This window comes from Miniopterus schreibersii, assembly GCF_964146895.1.
Source record: "Miniopterus schreibersii genome assembly, chromosome: 7".
NCBI classification, from domain to species: domain Eukaryota; kingdom Metazoa; phylum Chordata; class Mammalia; order Chiroptera; family Miniopteridae; genus Miniopterus; species Miniopterus schreibersii.
In genome coordinates, this window is record NC_138108.1 from 4343263 (window position 1) to 4369264 (window position 26002).

General features: G+C 48.2%; 1 protein-coding gene across 7 annotated transcripts in view; it reads left to right on the forward strand.

The window, feature by feature from the left end:
* PDE6D (phosphodiesterase 6D) overlaps positions 1 to 16589 on the forward strand; it is a 39092-nt gene extending 22503 nt beyond the window's left edge. Inside the window, exons 1-6 of one of the 7 annotated variants that reach the window (XM_081143425.1) lie at positions 1174 to 1314; positions 8537 to 8626; positions 8985 to 9073; positions 9642 to 9767; positions 10975 to 11080; positions 13169 to 14838. In XM_081143425.1, coding sequence (XP_080999551.1) covers positions 8992 to 9073; positions 9642 to 9767; positions 10975 to 11080; positions 13169 to 13250 — 396 coding nt within the window. In that variant the 5' untranslated portion in view covers positions 1174 to 1314; positions 8537 to 8626; positions 8985 to 8991 and the 3' untranslated portion in view covers positions 13251 to 14838. Of the gene's footprint in view, positions 1 to 1166; positions 1315 to 1523; positions 1781 to 1925; positions 1981 to 8536; positions 8627 to 8984; positions 9074 to 9641; positions 9768 to 10974; positions 11081 to 13168 lie in introns of those variants that run through there. The other 6 variants (XM_081143421.1, XM_081143422.1, XM_081143426.1 and 3 more) reach the window with 6 other exon arrangements.
* The last annotated feature ends 9413 nt before the right edge of the window (positions 16590 to 26002 follow it).

Here is a 26002-nt window from a genome sequence, read left to right on the forward strand (position 1 = left end):
GACTGTTTTAAATTGCTAAAATTAAATTCACCTGCATAAAAGCATGCTCTCTGGGCTCTTACAATAAAGCATCTCACAGAATCTTAGATGCAAATCTTTTTCTAGCAAAACATGTACATTCAGATGACCATTGGACACAGATACTCATGTATTTTTAAAAGCTAGCAAATCTCTAAAAGTAGTATGAAGATATAAAGGAGACTGGCTCTGCTATTTATTTATAATAATATTGCATTTAAAAATGATTCCTTTGCACCTGGTCAAGTTTCATAACAGAGCTAATGATCTCGGCCCCACTCTGACTTTGTAGCATCTTTAAGTGATTTCTATTTTCCAAAGTTTATAATTCTAGACTGTTCTGGAAATAGCAGGAAAAGATTATTTCTAGAATCTGATTATTTTTTAAATAGACTGAAAATAAGGATCAAGTGCTAGATAAATAAGAAATGCACAATAACTCTAAGACAGTAATTTTCAACCCTTCTCACCTCGTGGCACACACAAACTAATTTCTAAATTCTGCAGCAAAATTATTATATTTTTTGCCAACCTAACCAAAAAATAGGTGTAATTTTGACTCATTCCCACAGGACGCCTATTGTGTTGACTGTTGTCATTTTTTTATTTGACAATCTAAGGGAAAAGAGGCCAGTTTACAACCTATATATGTTTATTCCTAAGTATTTAACTTTTTTGTTGCTTTTGCAAATGAAATTTTTCATTCTACTCCATTTTCTGGTCTTTGTTAATATACATGTATTACTTTTTATATATTAATTTTGAGCCCACCAATCTTGCTTATTATTTACAGTAGGTTTTCGTTTGATTCTTTGGGGTTTTCCAGATGTATAATCATATGACTTGCCAATAATGGTAATGTACTTTCTCTTTTCCAATTTTATATTCTTTATTTCTTCCTTATGTAGTTATTGCCCAGCACCCCCAGAGTAATGTGTCCTGTGTGCTGCCCCTCGGGCAGTGGCCCAGTGCCCGGGCCCAGCGGGCAGCGGCTGGCCCGCTGTTCGCGCGGCACCCTTACCGCTCCTGGCTCACCGCTTCTTGGCGCCTTTTCTTCCTGAACACAAAATGTTTCTTTTAACGCGCTGTTTAAAACTGACACTCCTCTCCCGGCACCTAATACGCGTCTTCAGCTCCGCACCACCCAAGGCCGCGGAACGCGGGGGCGCAGGGCCGAGCCGGCAGCGGGGCTCCACCCGTGACTCCGCCGCGCGGTTCCAGCGGGGGGTGTTCACACAGGAGCCTGAGGCTGACCTTTCCCGGCGCTTTTTTCATCTCGCCGAGGACAAAACCGCGGTAATTTAAAATTCTGTAATGGAAACAAGGGTGGGCTTCAATCTTCAGAGGAAAGGACGAGAGGATGGCGGCGAGCGCGAAAAGCAAGGCGCTCGCTTTACCGTCGCGTTATTCTCGCCGCGGCCCCGCGCGGGGCGGGCGTGGGTGGAGGAGCGGGGCCCCCAGTGCTCGCGCCCCGGCCCCCCGCTCCCCCCTCCCCCCGTCAGGCTGGGGCGCTTGGGGCCGCGCGGCCGCCTCTCGCTCGGCCGGCGCGCGAGGAGAAACGGCCGCTCCCGGACGCGCTGCCGCGCGGGGCTCACGGCACCGACGGAAAGGCGGCCGCGCCGCGCCTCGTGTGCTGCGGGGGCTTTCTTGGGTGATGCGGCGGCTTTGCTCCGCAGCTGGCACACCTGGGGAGACAGCCCGCCTCTGCCAGTGCCGGTGCCCGCGCCTTGTCACACCGGTTTCCGCCGCGGGGTCCTGTGAGGTAAAGAGAGGTTTCTTCCCACTCCTTTCACCCGCTTGCCCGGGTGGCCCTGTGGTGACCGCCACGCTTGGCTGGTCTCCCGGAGGCAGGGCGACTCCTTGGATTTTGCTGCGCTTCTAGCGACGGACCCAACGAGGGGGGAGCCGAAGGGGGGAGCCGCCCAGCACCGGGGGCGTGAGGCGGTGCGGGCCTGCGCCTCGGTGAGGGGGGCGCAGCGGGGGGGGGGCGGTCCTGTGCCTCAGTGAGGGGGGCGCAGCGGGGGGGGGCGGTCCTGCGCCTCAGTGAGGGGGGCGCAGCGGGGGGCGTGGGGGCAGCCGGGGGCGTGAGGCGGGTGCGGTCCTGCCCCTCAGGGGGGCGCAGCGAGGGGGGGGGGCGGTCCTGCGCCTCGGTGAGGGGGGCGCAGCGGGGGGGGGGGCGGTCCTGCGCCTCAGTGAGGGGGGTGCAGCGGGGGGCGTGAGGCGGAAGGGAGACGAGAGGCGTCTGTGCCACAGTGTAAAGAACTTTAAGTGCTAAGCTAAGAAGTTAGGAAATTTTCTCTGAACAGTGAAAATCTTTTGAAGATTTTGGAAGCGAGGATATGATCCAGCTTGTATTTTAGGAATGTAATTCTAGTCACAATGTATTAGATTATAAAGACTAGACAAGTGACACTTCAACTTTATTGCACATAAGAATTGCTTTTCCGAATGAGCATTCCCGGGCCCCCGGAGAGGTTCTAATTAAATAGGCCTGAGATGAGGCCATAGAGTCGACATTTTTAACAAGATCCTCAAACCGCACTTTGCAAAACAATGGACTAGAGCTTGCAGGAGAGAAATTAGTTAGGAGACTATGATGTCAACAATATAAAACAGAAAATACCTTAAGAGATCTAGCTTAACAGCAAATGCCAATAGTGGGGGGGAAATCATTGTTTCCTAGTGATTTTCTCAGGAGGCAGGCCCACCTGGGTTCAGAGACCGCGGAACACGGAGTGGTCCCAGGCGTCTCTGAGGAGGTGCCACCCCCGGGACCTGCAGGTGTGAAGAGTTAAGGGCAAGAGGGCTTGGGCAGGCATCGCAGGCGAAGAGACTCTAGTGTGCTGGGGAAGAGGAGTCCATTGTGGCTAGGCCACTGCGACTCGGGGGCCTTGTGAACTGTGCAGAGGAGATCCGGGATTCACATCCAATTTACAGCTTTAAGAAACCACCTCCTGCTGTGAGGAGAATGGATTGGAGGAGGCAAGAACAGAAGCAAGGAAGATTATCAGGAGGCTGGTAGAAAGATGATAAAGAAAAATTAATAATAATGGCTTACAAAGTGCTTACTCAATACCCAGGCACTGTTCTGAATCCCTTAGTCAACCAACTCATTTAAGTGTGCTGTCCAGTTAGCACCGTCTTTCATTTCATCCAGTTAGCACCTTCTTCATTTCATCCAGTTTGCATGATAGGCTACAGGAAACTATGAATCAGGCAATTAACATTTTCAGAGGGGCTGAACAGTTGTGCACAGTCTTCCCCCTCTTCCCATCAATTCCAAACCATTCTATGAAAGGCAGTAACTTAGACGACTCTTATAATCCAGTGTTAAGGTAGGAAAAACTGGAACCTCATCTCTAAACTTCTGAGCTCTTCCTTTTTGTTCCCTTGTGTCCTGGCGCCGTCTGTTGGTTCTGTCTGTCTCTTTTTCTGAGTATGTTTTCTTTCACTCCCTCCCTTAGGTCTTTCTCTCCCTCTGTTTGCGGGTGTTCTGTTTCTTTCCTCTTTCCCACCTTTGCCTTCCCTGTTCCCTCTCTCTACCCTCTTCCCCTCCCCTAATCTCCCTCATTCTTCCCTCCCCCCTCAACTGGCCAGTGAGGTACTGGCATGCACAGTGGATCTGTTCTGTTTAATATATAAAAATGGATGTTGACTATTTCCATTTAAAACTAATTAAGACTCCAAGAGCCAGTGTACTCCTTCCAAAATGCTTCTAGATGGTTGTTACAAAATATTTTAAATCCTTTACCCCAGTCCCTTCATTCACATCTCTAGAGGAAATTTACCTAGTACCCCATTCATCTAACTGGTTTCTTCCAAACCCCAAGTCTTCCCTTCCCACTCCACCGCCTTCACCTCCATGGATGCCTTCTCTACCTCAGGTCTGTCGCCAGCTCCTGCCCAACCTAAATCATACCAGATAACATCTATTCTTTAAAACATAAGAGGACTTACCTAACCTTCCCCAGTGAGACAAGTGTCTCTTACTCTTCCATAATGTTTATCTCCATTTACTTTCTTTTTTAAAAATCTTTCCCAAGGCTTGACACTTTACACAGTATTGATTTTGCTCTGAAGTTTATTGTTTCAGTTCTGAAGCTTATTTTAAAGATGCTCTTTCTTTTACATGTGAGGAGTGCTGCTTTTGTCTGCCTGGCTGCAAACAAGAGGCCACCAAGGACAGCTCTCCTCTGAGCTAAGGCATCCTACAACCAAGGAGTGTTCCTTTGTGCTTGTCCTGCACACAAATCACAAGGGAGCCTTCCTTTGTTTAAAAGAAATAATCAACAAAGATGTATTCAAGGGTCCAGAGTCTGGAAACACAATCAGGCAAAACCCAGAAGTGTTCTGAAGAAGAAAGGAAAGTTACGAGTTCTTATAGCAAAGTCATATTCTTGAGATGAATCAGTTCTGCATTCTTAGTTGGCCCAAGATGCTTATCAGTTGGATGCCAGGCCTCCGGGTGATGGATGCAGGTAGTCTGGTCATGTAAGACCTGGCTGACCCAGAAGGTGGTATTTATAAATAGTCCTCCAGCCCCCCTCCTTAAAGCTTGTCCACCTAATCCTCTCCGCTCTCCAGATTGGAAGTGACTTGACCTTTGAGTCTTAAAACTCAGGCTCTTTTTGTCTGAAAAGTCTGGTTGGCAAAGAGCTGTCAAAACAAAAATGTTCTCGACCAGGTGGTGACCAGCCATCAACGCTTACCTGTCATTTCCAACATTTTTAGCCAAATGCACTCCCTCTTTAGAGGACCAGCTTTTCTTAGTATTATTTTAAGACACCTACCTCAATAATTTTCATTTCTTTTTACTAATAGGCTACCATGGATTTATATTTTTATGATTTATAAAGCTCTTCCCAGATGGCTGCATCTCCAACATGAACTAAGAGCTTCCTTTACACTCCTAGAATTACCAAACTTAGAGGGGCTCTAAGTAGCCTCTATCTCACTATTGTTGGATGGAGCTCTGTTCTTTTTCTTTTAATTTTTATTTTTAAATGCTTGCCCAAGGGTATTTTTTTGTATTGCTTTTCAGAGAGAGTGTATGGGAGGAGAGAGAAGGGGTGGGGGAGAGAAACATTGATGTGAGAGGGGCACATCAAAGATCAAGCCTGCAACCAAGGTACATGCCCTTGGCCAGAATCAAACCTGGGACCCTTCATTCCAAAGGTTGATACTCTAACCACTGAGCTAAACAGGCTAGGGCTTATTTCTTTAATTTTGAATTATTTATTGAGGCTTTTCCTTGCTGACCTGGGCGAGTGGTGGTAATGCTTTTCCGGAAGCTGCTAGGTCTGATCCAGTTGTTGCTTTGTGAGGGGAGCCTCTTCTCCAAGGCTTTGGTTGCAGTGGTTTTGCTAGAATGCCCCACTTGAGTGAGCCTGGGACTTTAGGAGTAATTTTAGTTTTGTTGTTTAAGAAAGTCTTGTGTCCATTGTGGCTGTATTGGTAAATTAGAGACTATCTGTAGAGAAAGAATGAAGGGCATGTACAGAGGAGGTCAAACCAGTACTGTGTCTCCTGAAAACCTTGGGATTAACTGTCTATGGCCTTCTGTTTAGATCTAAGCTCATAGTGGACTGGCTGGAGCAGCAGTATCTATTGTCTCATTTCTCTAGTTAGGGAAGCTTTCTTTTAACATGGAGACCCCAAAATGGGTAAGCATATTTGTAGTAATTAGATTTGTACGGCATGACCTAAGTAAATATGTATACTTTTGACTTGCTTTTGAATTTAGTTGTTTAAAAAAAAAAACAGTGTTTAGCCTGGCCGGCGTTGCTCAGCAGTTGAGCATCGACCTGTGATCTAGGAGATGGTGGCTTGATTCCTGGCCAGGGCACATGCCCTGGTTGTGGGCTTGGTCCCCAGGAGGGGGCATGCAGGAGGCAGTTGATCAATGACTCTCTCATCATTGATGTTTCTATCTCTCTCTCCCTCTCCCTTCCTCTCTCTGAAATCAATAAAGATATATTTTTTAAGAAAAGTGGAATTTAAAAATATGAGACAGAGGAGACAAAATCACCTAGATGTAGAGCAGCAGTACCTGGTGATATAATGAGCACAGAAGGAGAGTTTGTTAGGATCGCACATGCCAGGCAGAGAGTAGCGCAGCCAACACAGCTTCAAGGCAGTGGGAAGTTTGTGTGGAGAATAGTGCACAAGCAGGTTGCACACAGGACGCCGGTGTACCCATCACACTCAAGGCACTCTACTGGATAACCTTACGTTATCTTTTGTGACTTTTCTTATATAGCAGCAAAATGTAGAAAGAATCTCTCCGGAGGGTTAAATGTAGTACCGTTACATACATAATGATTCTTAAAAAACTGTTCAGGATTTGCCACTGCAAGCTACCTGAACAATGGGAAAGGCTTGAAGGCTCTCTGGGGCTTTGAAAACTGGCTGGCAGTGGAGGACCAAGGCCCAAGCAATGACCACACTGCAGGAAAGGTCAGGTTAGCACTACCTGCTGCCCCCCTCAAGTCCCGTGTGACTACAGTTTCAGAGCCCCAGAACCAGGTACTCAGGTGTCCAAGCCCAGGTCGTGTGCTCACCTCCAGCTGTACCAGAACCAGGAAAGAAAGTTCTGGATCTTCTAGTTGCTATAGTGCAAAGCAGTCACTGCCTCCCATTGGGGAAGGGAGGCTGCATTGTGCTGTTGGGAAGAGAGTTTGGTTGCTAGACAGGAAAAAAAAAAAAAGACATAAGCTATATCAACTGTATTTCTCTGAAGCTCTTTACAGATATTAACTGTCTTTCTCATACTTAGCCTCCATGCATGGATAATATTAATTCCCTTTTCCTTAATGATTTGCTCATTGTTTTTAAAAATAAGCACACACACACACAAAAACATGGGTTTACATTTAATCGTAACTTTTTAAAAAATATATATTTTTATTGATTTCAGAGAGAGAAAGGGAGAGGGAGAGAGAGAGAGAGAGAAACATCAATGATGAGAGAGTCATCATTGATGGGCTGCCTTCTGCACACCCCCAACTGGGGATCGAGCCCGCAACCCGGGCATGTGCCCTGACCTGGAATTGAACCGCGATCTCCTGGATCCTAGGCCAACGCTCAACCGCTGAGCCACGCCCGGCCAGGCTTAATCGAAACTTTTATCAAAGTTGCACGTGTGCATTGTTGAGAGTCTTGGTTCTACCCAGTTTCTGATGAAGAACGGCTTTCCATGTCCTCCTTCTCCTGTCTTTTACTCCCCAAAGAAAACTGTTTTCAATTCTTTCTAGCTGATTTATTTGACATTTATCTTGATATTTCTAAACAGTACACTGTGGCTATGTCATAATGCTTTTTTGTAGGCATTATTTATTGACTTCTCACTCTGGAAAATGAGCTTCATGGTTTCTCAACACTCTACAGCTGACCGTACATTTGTACTCCTCTTTGCCCAGCCTCCCAGGATAACTGCATTGGATCTGTTATTATGACTGTCAACACCATTTGCAATGAAGTCACATGGTCTACTGTGACTACTGCTTACTTCCAGGACCACCTTTGATTTTTTCTCCCCTGATGTTAATAACTGTCTTGGTTTTTATTCATTTGCTTAAGTTTTCTGTACTTCTCACTAATTGAACCCCCACGCCTCCCCTAATTACATAATTCTACTTTCCATATAAACACATTCTATGAGTTTCATCTTCTTAAAAGAAAATCTCTCCCTGAGCATTCTGACCTGCTCATGTCTGCACCCCAGGCACCCTCCAGTCCTGCTTAAAGAGCTGCAATATTTCTGGGATCTCCTTCACCGTCACTCCGAGGACACCCTCACCTGTCCCATACTTTCCTGGATCCAATGTTTTCCTCTTCCTTAATGTCCTCTGTCATTTTGAAAGAGCATATTATCATTGGTTTGTTTTTTTGTTTTTTATTGATTTTTAGAGAGAGAGGAACAGAGAGGGAGAGAGAAACATCGATGCGAGAAAACATCAATGGGCTGCCTCCCACACGCCCCTTACCTGGGATCAAGCCCACAACTGGGGCATGTGCCCTGACCAGGAATTCAACTGGCCACCTTTCAGTGCATGGGATGATGCCCAGCCAACTGAGCCACACCTGCCAGGGCTGTCTTTCTCATTCTGAAAGAGTTTTTCAACTTTGTTTTCCAACCCTTGCTGTCAAAATGTATGTTTTTCTAGACTTCTTTTTTCTCTGAGTGTTCTTTTTTTTTAAATTGGTATTATTGACTCGTTTATTGTACAGTGAACAATACAGAGGCTAGAAAATATAATTAATTATGTTAGAAGGTGTTTTCTGATGGAAAGATTATCAATTGACCAACCTCAAAAGTTGTCATCTTGAGTCAGAGAAAATCACCTAAAAATACACAAAATTCAATTGTATATAATTTTTAGTGCCTGTAAGGGTTATGTTGTGTCTGGTTGTTTTTGTTTGTTTTTAATGCTCCTTTTTAAAAATTTCTATCTTCCTTTGTAGCCTCTTTTTTCCTCTAAGTTGCGTTTTTCTCTTTGTTTTGGTCCGCTTTTCACAGCAAATGCTCTCTTGAGTTTCTGGTGATCGTTGGCTCTCTTCTCGTATTAAGGAGCAGGCCATTGAAAAGCTACTTGAGAGCTCTGGACTTGTGAGTAGAACTTATGGACTGTGATCTTCACTGTATGTTGATCCGCCTGAGTCGTTTCCTGGAATACGTCTCATATCTGTTACTTTAGGTCTTTTATCTTGGCTGGTCGGATGGTCAGATTCTGTTGGAAAATTTTAAATTTGCACTGTACATTTTTTACCTCTTTCTAGATATGTACAGTCTTTGGGTTCTTATGTTATAGATGAAAATGTCTCCTCTGGGTTTTATGCTTCTTACTTATATGTCTTGTAGGCTCCCCTACACAGTCTTATTTGCCTGCATGGCGCTTAGCAGTTAGGCCAAGCGCAAAGGAGGAGTCACTTTCAAGGCCTTATTTTTCCTCAATATATCTGATCAGAAATTGGATGAACCTCCGGGATGCCGAGACAGGGAAGATACTCTGGCAAGGAACAGAAGACCTGTCAGTCCCTGGAGTGGAGCATGAAGGTACTTTCCAACCCTTTGTCTGCACCTGCCTGGGATGACTTGCGAGCAGACCCAACAGGAGGGTGAACCCTAGAGGCACAGCATGTTAATCCACGTGTTATTGAGATTTCTAGTCTTTCTTAAGTTTCTGTCTCTCACTTCCCAAAACCCACTTTGTGTTGAAATTTTAGCATTAGAATATGCCCCAAAATATAAACTAAGATCTCAACTTTTTTCCCCCAAAAATAAAATTTGCATTTTTATCTCCCTGAAATAAAAGAAAAACTAAGGGGTTAAAACCAGTAGAACAGAGTCGCGAGAAGCTGCCCATTTGTCCCCTCTCCTGGTGAGAGTAATGAGGTATGGCCCTTACATGCACTAAATCTAATGTGCCTTGATGACCTTCCAATCAAATACACTTGACCGAGGACCTCTTTAATTAAAAAGTGTCATTCTGTTACCAAGGCATTCTCTGAAATTTAACATAAATAATGGCTTCTCTAAATCAGTTTCTAGAAACTTGAAGCATCATAGTGATGTGGTTTTAATTTTGAATGCCTTCAATATTTATTTTCTCTTTTTTCACCAGCCCGTGTTCCCAAGAAAATCCTCAAGTGCAAGGCAGTGTCTCGAGAATTGAACTTCTCTTCAGCAGAGCAAATGGAAAAATTCCGCCTGGAACAAAAAGTTTACTTCAAAGGGCAATGCCTAGAAGGTACTCCGCGGCTCCGTCTGGAATCCAGGCCTAGGGTGACAGGGACAAAAGGCCAGACCCAGCAGACTATAAAGCACTGCTTTGATAACATTCATTTTGCAACCCAGTTTGTGACAGGACTCCTATAACCCTACAAGACTGGGGACCCCCGGTGAAAACAAACAGAAACAAAGCCTGCGCTACAAGGGGCTTTGAGCCCAACAAAAGGGTTTCTGACGCTGTGGGCCAGGCGTTGGTGCCTGCTTTGTCCCTGACGTGGCATTGCGACATGGTCACAAGGAAGCTGCTGACTAGGGCCTTGTACAGTGTTCTCCGTACAGTCTTGTACAGATTTGACTGGCCAGGCCGCTCCACATTGAGTTTTCACCATGAGGTGTAGGAGTGCACATATGCGTCCTGGAAATAAAATTCCAAGTGAAAAGGCCTGTTCTGCCCTAGCTGGTTTGGCACAGTGGTTAGAGGGTCAGCCCTCAGACTGAAGGGTCTCGGGTTTGATTCTAATTAAGAGCACACACTTCAGCTGCAGACTTGGTCCCCGGCCTGGGTCGGGGTGCGTGCAGGAGGCGACCAATCAATGTGTCTCCCTCGAATCGATGTGTGTCTCTCTCTCTCTCTCTCTCTCCCCCTTCCACTCTCTGAAAAGCAACGGAAAAAACATCCTTGGGTGAGGGTTAAAAAAAGAAAAAGGCCTATTTTTTTTTAAATTGATTTTAGAGAGAGAGAAAGGGAAAAGGAGAGGAAGATAGAAACAACGATGAGAGAGAAGCATCGACATCGATAAGCTGCCTCCTGCACGCCCCTGCTGGGTGTCAAGCCGAAACCCGGGCATGTGCCCTGACCGGGAAATGGGAAATCAAACCAGCTAGCTCCTGGTCCATGGTCAGCACTCAGCCACTGAGCAACACCGGCTGGGCAGAAAGGCCTATTCTGTATTTCTGTTTACAATGTACATCCGGCCTACTTCTAAGAAAACTTTGCCTATGCTGCACTTGCCCACTGGTCCTAGTCCTTTAGACCCCAGAGCATAGGGACCAGGCCTCTGGTGTGGTTCAGAGGACAGCCTAAAGGGGTCCTTTTTTATGCCCCTGCCCTGGAAGGTTTCTGATGGTTTTTCGAGGTAAAAAGAGGCTCGCTCTAAAGGAGGGGACAAGGAGCCGTGAGGCTCTATCTGGGATGCCCGCTGACGCACTTCTCCTTCTTCCCTCAGAGTGGTCCTTTGAGTTTGGCTTTGTGATCCCTAACTCCACAAACACCTGGCAGTCGCTGATAGAGGCAGCACCCGAGTCCCAGATGATGACCGCCAGCGTGCTAACGTGAGTGAGCAGGCCGCAGGAGCTGTGGAGTGTGTCTAGAAGCAGGCATCCCAGGCAGGCGGGACTCGTGGTCCCATCCAGCGGGCCGGCAACCTGCGTTGAAAATGAGGGTAAAAGAGTATCGGGGGGTATCTGAGTTTACAGGTTACTGACTTTTGTCATCTGAAAAAGACAGTGTGATAGAATGGAAAGGGTAGAAAACTTTAGATTAGACCTTTAGACTAAATTGCTGACTAACCCTGACTAGCTGTGCAACCTCGGACAATCTACTTGACCTCTCTGGGCCCCATTCTACTCTCCAAACATAGAATTTATGATCCTCTCTCACAGGTGTGTAGTGAGAATAAAGTGAGATGACATGGAAGGACACTGGCATGTAATATATATTATATTAAATCCATGCTAATTTCCTCCCTTTCCTGTACTTTGTTTGAGTGGCCTTTAACAGAGTCTGGCAAAGTCCTAATTCTGTTTTAGAGGATAACGTTTGGTTATGGTTTTTCAGAGACTAGCTTGCCATTTTAATAGCTCTGCTTCCTGCTCAAAGAATCATTAGTTTGTCCTTTGTCTAAAAACACTGTCAGTAACTGCCCACCCACCATTTTCCCTCAGGAAAAGGTATTGGTCTTTCAGAGGTTTTAGTAATAGTGCCTAGTAACAAGTTATTCACACAGATAATTGTGTAACGTTGGGTCATCTCTCTGAGCAGGTCCTTTATGAAAGCCATGTTGAATTTGTAAATTGAGGTTACTTATAAGTCTTTAGTTTTTTTAAAAACTTTTTGCTAATGTAGTTTTTTACTTATTTTTAAATATGTTTTATTGATTTTAGAGAGAAAGGGAGGGAGAGGGAGAGAGAGAAACATCAATGTAAGAGCGAAACATCGATCAGCTGCCTCCTGCATGTCCCCTACTGGGGGTCAAGCCCACAACCCAGGAATCGAACCCTGGTCACCTCTTGGTTCACGGGCCGACGCTCAACCACTGAGCCACACAGTCTAGGCATCTTTAGTAGTTTTTTTTATTACAGCAGCAGCTGTTTTTATATTCTATAAACCAGTCAGATCTTGAATTACTTATTTACCTATTTTATAATTAATTACCAGCAAAAATGTATCTACTGGCTATTAATTACCTTGGGAAAGTACAGCATAGTATGTAGAAGAGCATTTTTTATATTTTATTAACTTTCATTTGGCCAGGCCTGATTTCTTTCAGGTACTAAACCCAGTAAGTCTATGATAACATATTTAGGTTATTGAAGTCATATATTACTTTTTAGGTTATTGAAGTCATATATTACCCAAAAATGGTACCTCTCTTGCCCTTAATTCAGTTCAAAAGTGGTTTGGTTTCGAAACACTGAGATATCCACCAAGGAAAATGAAATTCTACTCTGCCCACCCAACACAGACATGTTGTTTGGGGTTCTTTGGTTGCAAGCCATAGAAACTGACCCTGGCTAACATGACAGAGTTGAAAGGGCTGAGCTCTGGGCAGCTCAAAAGATGCAGGTGGCAGGAATCTGTGGATTGTTTCCTCAAGAAGCAGTCATAGAGAATGATCCTGCTCAGGGGAGAGTCTAATATGCCCAGAATCCATCCTGTGTCCACCCCTTTGCCAGGTGAGGGAGAGGCCATTTGATGGACCCACGGACTGGAGATTAGTGGTCCCCTAAAAGAAGAGCAGAGTGCTATTACCCAAAGATGGAGGACAGCAGCCCACAGCAGCAGTGTAGGGAAAGGCACCACCCACCCCTGCGGTCTGCAGGTTTCCCTTTGTATCAGAAAGTCAGTCCTATTTATAAGCACCCCTGTGTGCGGAGCACTCTGCTAAGGACCTTCAGTGTACCAAGGCTTAAGACGTGCCCTCTCTTCTGATTTCTGAACTTGAGGATGGCAAACCTAGTCACAAAAGTTAAATGTCATGTTAGACTTTTAACCCCATAGAGACACAGATTTCCATGTCCCCAAGCCCAGATTCTAGGTGGCGTCCGTCCGTGGGCCCAGCAGACTCAGATTGAAACCACTTTGTGGGAATGCAGCCTGTCGCCTAACCCATCACTCTCGCCGTCTCTTCTTACTCACAGTGGGAATGTCATCATAGAGACAAAGTTCTTTGACGACGACCTTCTCGTAAGCACATCCAGAGTGAGGCTTTTCTACGTCTGAGAGAAGAACGTGTTTGCTTTTCAGGAATTTGGGGTTTTGGGGGGAAAGGAGGAAACTGTTTACTTTTTCCCTCCACACGTTTGATTTTTGACACTTCCACCCCTAATTCCCTGGACGGCAAAAGCCACCTGCGGCCACCAGGGGACCAGCTCTGTGTAGGTAACCAGATGGCGTTTTCCCTCAAGCTGCCATCTTCCACTGACCAGACCAATTCCCCACCTCAGGCCAGGGCGGAGGGTGCGCCTCGACTCTTTCCCAGGTAAACATGGGGCAGGCACACACCAGGAGCCAGCGCAGGAGCCGATGATCTTCCTGTCACCCTCCCTGCCTCCTCCTTGGGTCCTGCAGGGGACATACCTTCCTTTGGCCCCTGGCTTTGGAAAAATTCATGTTCTTGACCCATATTTAGTCTTTTCCTACCGTTTCTATTTCATACATTCTCATACATTTAACTTGTAAAATAGACTGTGATATTATTATGTAATGAATTGAAACATATGAATTAAAATATTCCTACAGTCTTTAGCATGGCACTGCTCTCACCTATCCTTTTTCTGGAACATGAACCTGGCTCCCCAGTGAGAAAAAAGACATGTAGCAGACCTAGGGTCATGGCTCTATTTCAGTCCAGAGACCAGCTGATAGATCTTGCGGTTCCTGAGTGCTTCGGTTCCTGCTTTCCAAGAATATAAAACATACCTGAACAAGACCTTAACACTGTCTTTCAGACATGATGTTTACTGGTCCTCTGTCACAACATGCATGCACCCTGGCTTTGCTGGTTTGTTGTTGTCTTTAACTTTTTCTATTCCTTCACAATGTTCGCTTGTTTAAGAGGTTTCCAGAAAGGGTAGACGTTCTAAGTTGGTAGAGACGCGTAGTCCCAAGTGAGAGAGTAAGTTACAGAATGAAGAGAGGATCCCCCGAAGGGACTGGAGGACACTGGGAAAGCACCTGGGGTGGGGCAGGATGCCAGGAGGCTTAAACACCACGGCCAGCAAAAGCCCGTGTGGGGGCACCTGCTTTCCAGTCTGATGCGAGAGAGAACAATTAAAGGGTTCTTTTTAGGAACTTACCTCTGAGCTACCAGTAGCCTCCACTATCCTTTATAAAATACCAACAGTTAGGCCCTGGCCAGGTAGCTCAATTGGTTAGAGCATCATCCCGATACACCAAGGTTGCAGGTTCGATCCTCAGTCTGGGCACATACAAGAATCAACCAATGAATGTATAGATAAGTGGAACAACAAATCAGTGTTTCTCACTCCCTCTCTCCCTTCTTCTCTCTAAAAGAAGAAAAAAATCAGTCAATATAAAATACCAACAATTAAAAGTGTTCCAGTTCCCGTGGTAGTAAAGCCCAAGGCCAGAGGAGAAGGGAGAACACTGAGAGACGGGCCCTCTTTGGCATAGTCTCTGTTCCCAGGCCCTGCCCTCTCTGTCTGCTGCTGAAGGGGCTGTTGGCATCTGTGGAGAGGGAAGAGCGGTACATTTTTAGTATATTATCGCCGTCTTTCAGCAGCAGTTCTGTTCCTCACAGTAGATCTGTTGTCTTTAAAAGCTAATTTTTAATTACCCAAGATTGGATAAAAAAAACAAAAAGGTAAAAATGAGTGAAGGTTTCCTTTGCTTTCTGAACATGCCGTCTATTTTCAGAGTGAGCCCGTCTCCTTTCCTATTCCTGAATCATGTCTACGCCCCAGAATTCCAGCCGGGAGGGCTGACGGGGGCCGGATGCATTCCCAAGGAGACGGGCTTCCCGGAGAGTGCTGCTCCAGCCGCACGGAGCCTCCTTCACGGCCCCTCCAGTCACTCAGCCAGCCAGCACTGTCAGGGACGCCCTTCTCTGCTGGCTGCTCTGAGAAAAGCAAAAAGAGTTACAGCCCAGCCGTTCATAGAAGCTTACCTGCTCTTCAGGTAACAGTACATATGCTCAGGAAATATTTATCGTTTTAACAAGAAACAAGCAAGGTACAAGGCTGATTGAGGGGCTCCGAGCTGTGCAGGTGGGATTTGAGCTGCCCACAAGGTGACTGAATGTGAATGGTGGGAGAAGAGAAGTGGTGCTGGTCAAGGGTGAAGACAAGCAGAAGGAGAGGACGGGAGCCGCGGGGACTAGGACCCTTGGTAGTTCAAGGTCAGTTCATGTAGGGTGGATGCACATCCAAATGCCTAGAAATCCAGGGTTTTTGTGGATACATTAAGGGCCACAGAGTCATTGGAAGGAGACGCATACAGACCAGCCCCGCACAGTGTACAGCCACTGGTTCTCAGGTATCTATAGGTACCTGCCCCACCCCCAGAGGTTCTGATTCAGCAGGTGCGGGGCCCAGAAATCTGCTTGTTAAAGCAGCCAGGTGACTGATGCAGGTGGCCTGTGGGCCATCGTTTGAGAAATACTGGTAGAGGCATTTAGTGGATGTTAAGAGACGTACATGTATACACAGATGGCTATAAGGTAAACTGAGGTCTCCAAGCAGCATGCTTAAGGAACAGGGCCGGTCCCAGTCTGGCCTGTGCGGGCTGAGGGGAAGAGTTCCGTTGCTCAGCGCAATCAGCAGGGCCTTCAGAGTCTGGGGGAGGAGCGGAGAGAAGAACCCCAGGCAGCGTGGCCGTGAAAAAGACTTGGGAGAACTTGGAGACTCTCGAGCATAGGCTTCAGTTTAGAGAATTTGGGTTAAGGTACTGTGTGCTGTACAGTAAGCCCCCTCATCCATCTCCCCTCTGTGTCACCTGCCAGTGTTTTGAGTGTGGACTCCGGTGATGGCACGTGGTGAAGGACGGTGGCTGGCCAGTTGGGCGTGACAGGGTTAGAGGAAGCAAAGTCCACCAAAGAGGATGTGGCCACATTCAGGCCACTTGCAGGCCTAGTGTGTGTATCGATAGGATGTCATGCGAGGCGCAGGCCTGCCGCTACTGAGCTTCATCTCTACTGGAGGGGCATGACAGTTATAAATGCCTGCCGTAAAGGAGTTTGTTTCTGTTTTGTTTTTTAAAACATATCTTTATTGATTTCAGAGCGAGGAAGGGAGAGGGAGAGGGAGAGAGAAACATCAACAATGAGAGAGTCACTGATAGGCTGCCTCCTACAGGCCCCCCACTGGGTATCGAGCCCGCAACCAGGGCATGTGCCCTGTCTGGGAATCGAACCAGGATCTCCTGGATCCTAGGTCAAAGCTCAACCACTGAGCCACTCCGGCCGGGCCATAAAGGAGTTTAAAAGAAGGAGAGATTATACACAATCCAAAAAAAGCAGGAAAGCCCTCTCTCTTCTCTGATCCTTCAGCTCTCAGCCTACAAAACATATTCCAGGCATCCCCCAAATAAAGAAAGTTTTTTAAAATAAGGCTTTTCGTCAGTCCTTCATCACCTTCGGCTCCTGCTCCATCTTTCCCTTTCCCTACAGATCCAAACTTCTTAGAACTGTCTTCACTCACTCTCTTCACTCACTACCTCTGTTATGCCTTAACCCGCCACTGTCTGGCTCCGGCCAGTGGTCTCCTCTCCTTCGATGCAGCGAGGAACTCCACTGAGTCGCTGCCCCTTCCAGTACTTCTTCCTTTATCTGCTCCAGGACACTGTTGTGTGTGTGGTTTGTTTTTTTGTTTTTTTAATCTCCTGGAAATTGTCTTCTTGGATTCTAGGAGCCCCTTTCCTGGGCGTCCTGCTCCTTGCTCCTTTAAGGCTCTTCATTTTCTTACAGCTGCCTTGTCCCGAAAATGTTCGTTGTTCGTTGGTGTATTTTGGATATATTTTTTTAGCTATTGTATATTGAGAGCATACTACATGTGCATTCTTTATTTTTTATTGTTGTTTGGTGTTGTTAATCCTTGCCTGAGGATGTTTTTTCCATTGATTTTTTTTTTCTTCTTTTTTTTTTTTTAGAGTGGAAGGGAGGGAGGGAGAGAGGGAGAGAAGCATCGATATGAGGGAGACACATACATGTGCCCCAACCAGGGCTGGGAATCGAACCTACAACCTTGGTGTATTGAACCTGCAACCTGTGCACTCGATTGTCTAGTTTCCCACAAAGGATTTGGGATATGATAGGAAAGGCCCTGCCCTCCCAGCCCGGTGCAGGACAGAGGGGAGAAAGGAGGAGTCAGGACAAAGAGGTGATGCCCTTGCTCCCCCACCAGCCTTGGGTGGGAGGAGTGGACAGAAACCTCTGCCCGGTGTGAGGGAAAGACAAGAACTTCAGAAAGTTAGGGGGAAGACGGCTGCCCCTCAATGCAGTAGGTCGAGGCCTGTTCACTTGGCCTCATAAACATCTCCCCCACTGTCCTCCTTCCCCACGGCCCCTCTGCAGTTTCTCCAGCCATCTGGGGCTGGTCTAGCTGATGGCATTGCCTCCCCTTCTGATTGTCCTTCACAACCAGAGAGCCCGGGATGTGCCCCTGGCGGCCAAACCCCCTGCATTATCAAGTTTATTTTTAGAACTTCTGGCTTAGTGACCAGTTCATTGTTTGTGGCTTTCAAAATACCCTGTTAAAAAGGTCCTCAAAGCGCAGACATCATCTGGCTTCGCAGTTCTTTTCGGTGCTTCTATTTGGTCTGACACTTAGCAGCTTAGACTGTAGCTTTGACTAAACTGAGGGGCGGAGTGGAGTGGAGCGAGGAGCAGAGACCTGGTGAACACATTCGGCTCCCGAGCCGCATCAAGGCACCCAGGCCTGCAGCAAACGCACGGGGCACTGCAGAACCTTTAATTTCCAAAGGAAATACAGTGACACAGGACATCTGTCATACAAAGTCCTAGCTGGAGACAGTTCTGCTTCAACAGTGGAACACACTGCATTCTTGCTGAGGTACCTTTGGGAAACAAGGTTTTTGAAGGTTTTGGTGGTAAGAAGCAACTGCCTTCAAAAATCAACGTGCGTAGGAAAGGAGGACGGCGGCGTCCACCCTGGCCGCAAGGTTACAGAGCCGTGCGGTGCCCGCCAGGCACACCCCCCGTGAGGAGGTCGTTGTGATTGTAAATGAAATAAAAATATATTTTTCTCTCAACTTATATGGCTTTTTCCCAAAAAAAAATAATATGGCAGCTACTGTAGCAGTGACATAAATACGTAATAAGTTATTTGGACCTGTTTAATAAAGGGAATTATTAGTTATTTATTTTTGTCTTAAATAAGTAACTGAAGAATTACTGAGACCCTGAGGATCTGATGAACAGAGCCGTTTGGGGGCCTCCGGTAAGCCTGTGGCTTTACAACGCGCCTTTCGGGTTAGAAACGCGCGTCAGCATTCAGGCCGCTACAAACCGGTATTGACCATTTCCAAACTTGGCAGCTCTTGGTTCCACAGAACGCCTTTGAATTCTTGTACTTATTAAAGGAAATATATTCGGAGAGAAAGAAGACGTTTCTTCAGGTTCCTTAGAATGGCGTTTTAAGTAACTTGGTTTATTCAAGTCGTCCCCCAACTAGCTCTTCTCAGTTATAAGAGGGTAAGCAAACTTATTGTCACTTGAATTTTAAGTTTGTGTTACAATGATTTCTTTCGCTTTAGGCTAACATATGTACATTTGAGCTAAACAATGTGCTATCTGAATATTTTATGGGGCACAGGGCACCCCTATATCGAGACACTGTATGCCTAGTCAGTCTAACTAGGTAGAGAACTGGGAATTTTCTTTTACTGTTTCATGTTGCTACAGAGGTTGGCAATGGTCCCCTATTTCTTCCATTGTGCATTGTTGGCTCCACATACCGTCTGCTCAGGGCCCAGCCCTGGGTAAGGACTGGAATCCACTCATCTCTTCTGGCGGATGTCTGCCGACTTATAATTGTCTTATATTCAGCAACCAGCTACAGTCCTTTGGGTACAATTAGACTAAGGTCACAACCAGTTTTTCTTGGAGGGCTTAAAGTCACTTAAAAGTAGACATTTTATGATATTGAAATGGTTTTATGAGCATAGTGATCCTCAAACCCTCCCAGGCCCAAATGATATCTTTATGGCACAGAATTCAGGGGCCTCAGCTGTGGGTATGGGAGGAAGCGAACAACTTCACAGAGCCAAACGGTGCCTCTGCCCACAGGCACCTCCTTGGCTTCCCTGGGGAGGCATGCAGCCACTGGGAATGCCACGCCTAAAAAATGTCCATGTTTGTGATGTTGGCAGACCCCTAAGCAGAGCAGAAAATTAATTTTTAAAAGCCCACCCACCTAATAATGGACCCATTTGATGCCAAGGTCAGAAAATGTTCTTTTTAAAATGGATTGAGACCATATTATCTCCAAGGAAAGGAATGAGTGGCACCTGGGGAGAGATGCTTATTGAGAGGTTGACTAGTAGAGGAGCCTCAGAGCTCTCCAGAGACAATGTTGACAAAAGATCAGAATTGTAGAACCCACTGTTACCTCCCCCAGGAGACTGGAACCAATCCTTCCTCAGGACTTCCAAGACTAGGTGACCACCCAGGATCACTGTCCAGCAGGCCACAGCCCCGGGCTCCAGTGGAAAGCACAGGAGTCGGACTTGGGACATTTTGTGGAGATTGGCGAGAAGGAGAAGGGCCCTGAGAATAATTATGTGGGAAGGGTAGAAATTTCCCTAGAATGAGCTGCAGGTGAATTTCTAGGTCAAAAATATGTGTGCATATATTCTGGATCTTGATTTATAGGGCTAGTCCAGAAAGATTTGTACCAGTTTCCACCCTTTTCTGTCCCCTCACCTACTGATACCAGTTACCTCCTGGGGTGTGCTAACAAGGGGCACCACCATGAGTACAGGGCCTCCAACCACCCTCAGCCAAGGGAGCCTGCATGAGGCCCATGCAGGGTTCTAAGAGCCAGACTGTGGAACTGGTTCCCAAAGGAACCCTTTCCCATCATCTGTTCAGTTCAGCAAATATTCCCGGAGCCCTGGTGAGGGTCATCGTGCCAGATCAGCTTTTTCTGGGCACTAATATCCTTCAATATATTGTAAGGCTTTTTGTTAAAAAAAAAAAATCCAGGTAAAATAAAGTTGGGACAAGCTGCATGTTAAACCTTCCTCTTGAAGGCTGCTTGGTATGTTCAAGACCCAGTGGGTGCTGCAGACAGAAAGCCCATTTAGCACTGTTCACTCTAGCTCTTCACCAAACGGGACGGCGCCCCCCTCTTAGGCATACCTTCAGGCAGAGTTAGGAGGTGCCAGGCTGCACGTGATGAGGTCTCACCCCCTGCCCAGGACTTCACAGAGCAATTGAGCCAGTTCAATGAGACTGTTTGACCAGGAGGCATGGGTGGGAGCACTGGAAGTTCAGTGTGTCCCTGGGAGGTCAGAGGCCCAGCCACCACTGTGAGCTGGGGAAGAGGGAAAGGGGGCTCCAGGCAGGGGGTGCACGGTGGGCAGCTCAGAGACCCTGGGCCATTTCCCCCAGCCCAGCCGGGAGTGATTCAAGCAGCCCTCTGCTCCTGCCGAGAGCTGGACCACCAGCATCACAGCCTCTCTGGGAGCCGATTCCCCTGTTTCCTCCCAGCCTGGAGACCACAGAAGGGACCCCCACACTTCTGCACTCATCCCTTTCAAGCTGACTGTTCACAGAGGCCTGGTTGGCCTTGGAACCTGAAGCCCTGTGTTCTCCTGTTGACTCATGTGACTCAGTTATAGACAACAGAAAACCCCACCTGAACCAACCAGAGTTGGGAGGAAATTTACTGACTTGCATAACTGAAAAGACTGATCTGGTGTCAGACATGGCTGGAGCCAAGGGCTCAGGCAATGTCATCAGAACTTAGGGATCCTCTGCCTCAACTCAGCTCTGCTCCCTATCTGTGTGGGCTGCAGCCTCAGCTCTCAGCTACCTAAGTTCAAGTCCCCAAAGGGACAAAAGTGTTTCCTCCCTTCCCGGCAACTCAATAAAAAATCCCAGGGCGAAAACAGTATGGAGGTTCCTCAAAAAAATTAGAAAGGGAGCTGCCGTTTGACCCAGTGATCCCACTTCCAGGAATATATCCTACGAATCCTGAAACACTAATCAGAAAGAATATATGCTCCCCTATGTTCATAGCAGTGTAATTCACAATAGCTAAGATCTGGAAACAGCCCAAGTGCCCATCAGTAGATGAGTGGATAAAAAAGCTATGGAACATTCGCACCATGGAATACTAAGCAGCTGTAAAGAAGAAGAATCTCGTACCCTTTTGGACAGTATGGATGGACCTGGAGAATATTAAGCTAAGCGAAATAAGCCAGGCAGAGAAAGACAAACATCACATGATCTCGCTCATACATGGAATTTAAAGAACTTAATAAACTGATGAACAGAATAGATTCAATGACATGGAAGCATAGAGGAGGCTGACGAATGTCAGAGGGAAGGAGGAGGGTGGGTGGGTGGAGGGGGAGAGAGTAACCAAAGAATTTATATGCACATATACACAACCCAAGGACACGGACAATGATGGGGAGAGGGACTGGGGAGGGGGGAAGGGATGGGGAGGAACGGGTCATTGGGGAGAAAAAGGGACATCTGTAATATTTTTAAAATAAAATTTAAAAAAAAACAAAATCCCAGGGCGGCCCTGGCCGGTGTGGCTCAGTTGGTTGGCACGCCATCCTGTACACCAAGGAGTCTCAGGTTTGATTCCCAGTCAGGGCACATACCTAGGTTGCAGGTTCGATCCTGCTCCGGCCGGGGTGCATGAGGAAGGCAACCAATCGATGTTTCTCTCCAAACCCTCCCCTTCTCTTTCAATGAACATGTCCTTGGGTGAGGATTTAAAAAAAAAAAAAAATCCCAGGGCTCACTCTCACTGGCTCAGCAGGGTCATGTGTCAACTTCTATCAGCAGTGTGGCTAGAGGGGCCTCAGGGTCCTGATGGGCCAGGACCAAGTCACACATTCCGCCCTTGCACTTGATTAAGTGGGGAAGGGAAGTTCTCCAGAAGGAAAACTGGATACTGTTTCAGGGGATTATTGCCAGGGTGAAGGGATGGCTGCTGGTGTCAAAAACAACAGCTGTCCCCTGGTACCTTCTAGAATCCTCAGCAGCAGCTCCTTCCTGGCAGGATGCATGGGTGCATGTGAAATGAGGTCTCAAGTGACCACCTGGCATCTCTTGTTGCTAGGGGCAGCAGGCTTGTCAGAGAGCCATGAGGGTGCTTACCCTCCAAGCTGGGTCCATTGACTGTGCTCAGGACTTCACAGAACTCACACCAGCCACTGGCTGCTAGGCCTTCTCCATAAATAATGGGTATCACTCACCCCGTACATAAGGTCAGTGTCCCAGGTAGTCCTAGAATGTTTCCTAATCTGAGTTTCTGTCACCTCTAAGCTCAGATCATACCCTGTGAGCACAGGCTGAGGTCTCTGGAGGGAGGGCCTAGGGACAACCCTGCCTCTTCCCTGGCTGACCTGGGCTTGGGTTTGGAGGAGGCTAAGCAGCCACACTGCAAAACTGGACTACCCTGAGTAAAGCTGGGACCAGTTTCCATTCCCATGAAGCAGCTTCCACCAGAAAGGGACCATGGAGTGGCCAGGGGCCCGAGGCAGGCAGGGCTGGCCTGCATCCAGGCCACAAGAGGCCACAGCAGGTGCCTGGCAGAAGCAGGCGGGGCACCAGGGCCTTGGGGGGACTAGGATATAGGAGGCCTTTGGACCCTGTACCAGCGCTGACAGTGGAGGAGAGGGAATACCAGATCCTAGCTCTCAGGCCTGGGGTGACCTGGCAGGGAGCTCAGAGAATGCCAAGGAGTGCAGCTGAGCGCCTCTGGCCGCCAAACCCCAATTCAAGCAGCCTAGGTACCTGGAGTTGTAATCAGGGCAGCGGCTACTGTGAGGAGTCCTACAACAGGGCCCAGAGATGACTAAGAGGGGGACCTGCCCTAGGAGGGTGCTCTGCACACCAAGCAATTTAATGGAGTGAAACAAAGAGGAGCCCAGGGTGCCAGACACAGGGATGACTGGTGACCTTGGAGGAGCCAACCCTAGCCTCAGCTCTGAGGAGGCCTGGGGTCTCCCAGGAAAAGGACAGTCCAGTGTTGGGCCAGCAACTGCTCAGAGGGAAGGCTTGGGAAATGACCACTAACTGTCATGTCTGACTGAGGTTCCAGCAACAGAGAGGAAGATCTTGTTTGGAGGGGGCCTGAGGCTGCTCCTGGGAGGGGGGGTAGGAGCCACTGAAGGGCTTTTTCCTGGACTGAGCAGAACCCGGGAGAGCCCCCTGCAGTTACTCTTTGGCCACCAGAGGGCGCCCATCTCTCATGAATCTTCCAACTTTGGTGCCCTGCCTTTGCCCGCGGAGACTTTGGGAGCAGATAGGATGGAGGTGACCCTGGACCCTGAGGACAGGCCCCCACGCAGTGGTTAATCGGGTGCCAGGCTCAGGACTAGAGGAAAGCAGGTCCTGCTGAAGCAGCAAGGGCTGTTCCAGACCAAACTTTTGGTGGAGTGAGGGTTTGCCGCTTAGACAGAGGGTGCAGCAAGCTCAGAGCTCAGTACATATGTGAACTAATGAGTGAATGAATGAACAAATGAATGGAATGGACAGAATACTGACCATGTGCGGGGAAAAGTGCTGACTAAGAACTGGCTCCTGACCTCAGTGGGGGACAATGTGACGTGCAAACGCACATTGTGAGAACTGCTCTGCAGCAGAGGCCAGAACTGGGGAGGGTCCCCTCAGGTTGGGGACCTGGGGAAGGCATCTGGGAAGATAATGTTGGCACTGAGACCTAATATAGAGCGAGTCATGAGAAGTTTGGGAGTCAGACATTCCCGTGGCAGGAAGAGCAAGTGCAAAGGCCCTGAGAGAGGACCAAGCTTGCCCTGGACACAAGGAGGCTGGTGTGGCTGGTGAGCAAGGGAGGTGAGGCACAGGGCAGGCAGCGTGAGGGGGGATCCTGGTCTAAGAGCTTTCCTTGCTGGGAGGGACAGCGCCCGGCTTGGTGACTTGCTATGCCCTCACCCTGGCTCGCCTTATCCATTTCTCAGCCTGTCACTCTGATGCAGCTCAGGCCTCTCTCCTGCTGTCCAGACCTGCGTACCCGACAGCCTCTGGCAGTTCACCTCAAATGCAGTGAGGCCGCCATGCAGCTCCGGACCTTCATCTCTGGCTCCTTCTGCTCAGGGGCTCAAGCCAGAGCCTGGGGATCCTCCATGGGAACTGCCTCCAACATCCAGTCTATCCCTGAGTTGTGATGATTTACCCCATGTGATGTCTTAAAGCATGCTTCTCTCCCTCCCAGCATCTCCCCTTAACCCAGGCCTGTGGCCTCTGTGGATGTCGCTTCAGTGCTTTCCACTTCCCCTAATCCTACCTCGGTAACGGGCGCACAGACTGAGGCTGTCCCAGTCTGCCCTTTGCCCATGTGCCCTCGGAGCCCTCTGCTCCCTCCGGCATCCAGCCTACCCACGTATGGCTCCTCCCCTCAGTTCCTTCCCATCTCTACTTATCCGTATGGCCCTTCCAGTCTCAGCCTCAAATGCTGCCTCCCCAGGGAAGCCTCCCCTGCTGTCAGATTCCCTGGTCTGTGGCCCTGGACATATTGTTCTGAAGGAGCTGTAGATGGATGCCTCCCATTGATAATATTTGCACCCCCTCTGCCCCCGCCCTGGGGTGTGGGCTGTGTATGAAATACCCCACAATGTCTATCAGGAGGAGCTGGGGCCCCAGGGACTCTTTCTTGTGATAAAGCGGTGTACCCCCAGCCAACTCTAAGGTGCAAAAAGGAACCCCCATATGGCCAGTATTGGGGGGCAGGATTGGTAGAGAGGGTGCATGACTTTCCGGTCCCCACCCTCTTTGTCCAGAACCATCCCTACAATGTCAGAACTCCAAACTGAGTGTTCTCCTGAGGGTGTCTGCTCCCCACATCCTGACCCCCCCTTTCCTTACATACATGTACCCCACTTGTACCCCAGGACCCCAGAGATGTATTTAAGACCACTCAGGAGAGACGAAGGAGCCCCAGGGTCACCCAGCTGGTGGCACAGGTGAGAGCAGGATCCACATCTTTAGATCTCGCAACAGGTCCTGCAGCAACTCTCCACTTTGGTACCATCAGCCAATTCCCTGCACCTCCAGTTGGGTTGTCAACCCTCCCTGACTATGGATGATTACAGGAGACTTCTGCCCATAAAGCTCATCTGTGGAACCCAGCCTAGGAAACAGACCCCAGGTTTTAGTGGGCTCTAACCATCAGCTCTCCCTAAGGCCTGGAGCTTGAGGTCACAATTCCTCTATTAGTCAAAATGGCCCACCTATCATCTCCAACTATGCTCAAGGGGCAGGGTGGCCTGCCAGACTAAGCAAGGTACTTGTTTCTCCAGAGCCACGCTTGGAGAATGAGGGCACTGCTGCATCACTGCCCTGGAAACTAAGTCCAAGGTGCCACCTACCACCACCAGGGGGAGCCACTGCTGGACGAGCTCATCCAGAGGCCTGCGCAGGGAAGACCAACCCGCCCACTGGGAGGCTGCATCTACAGAATGGCAGCCACACCCCTGGCCTGTTCCTCCAGTCTGAGGCCCTAAACACCTTCCAGGGCACCCAGGTTCACTTGGCATCCAATGTGTTCCCACGAAAAGGTTCTTGGTACAACCAGTAGACAAACCTGGTAAGCCGCTCCCCCTTCAGCCCCTAACTTGTGCCCCCACCAGATCCCCTGCTGCCCAAAGGGAATACCCATCTCCTCCCAAACTATCTTCACCAGCCCCTACCCAAGTCAAGAGCTGGGGCTGACTTCAAGATCATCCCTCATCTCTTTGCCCCCTCCCCAGGTTTCAAGAAATTGAAACAGAAAAAACAGGCTTGAGACAGC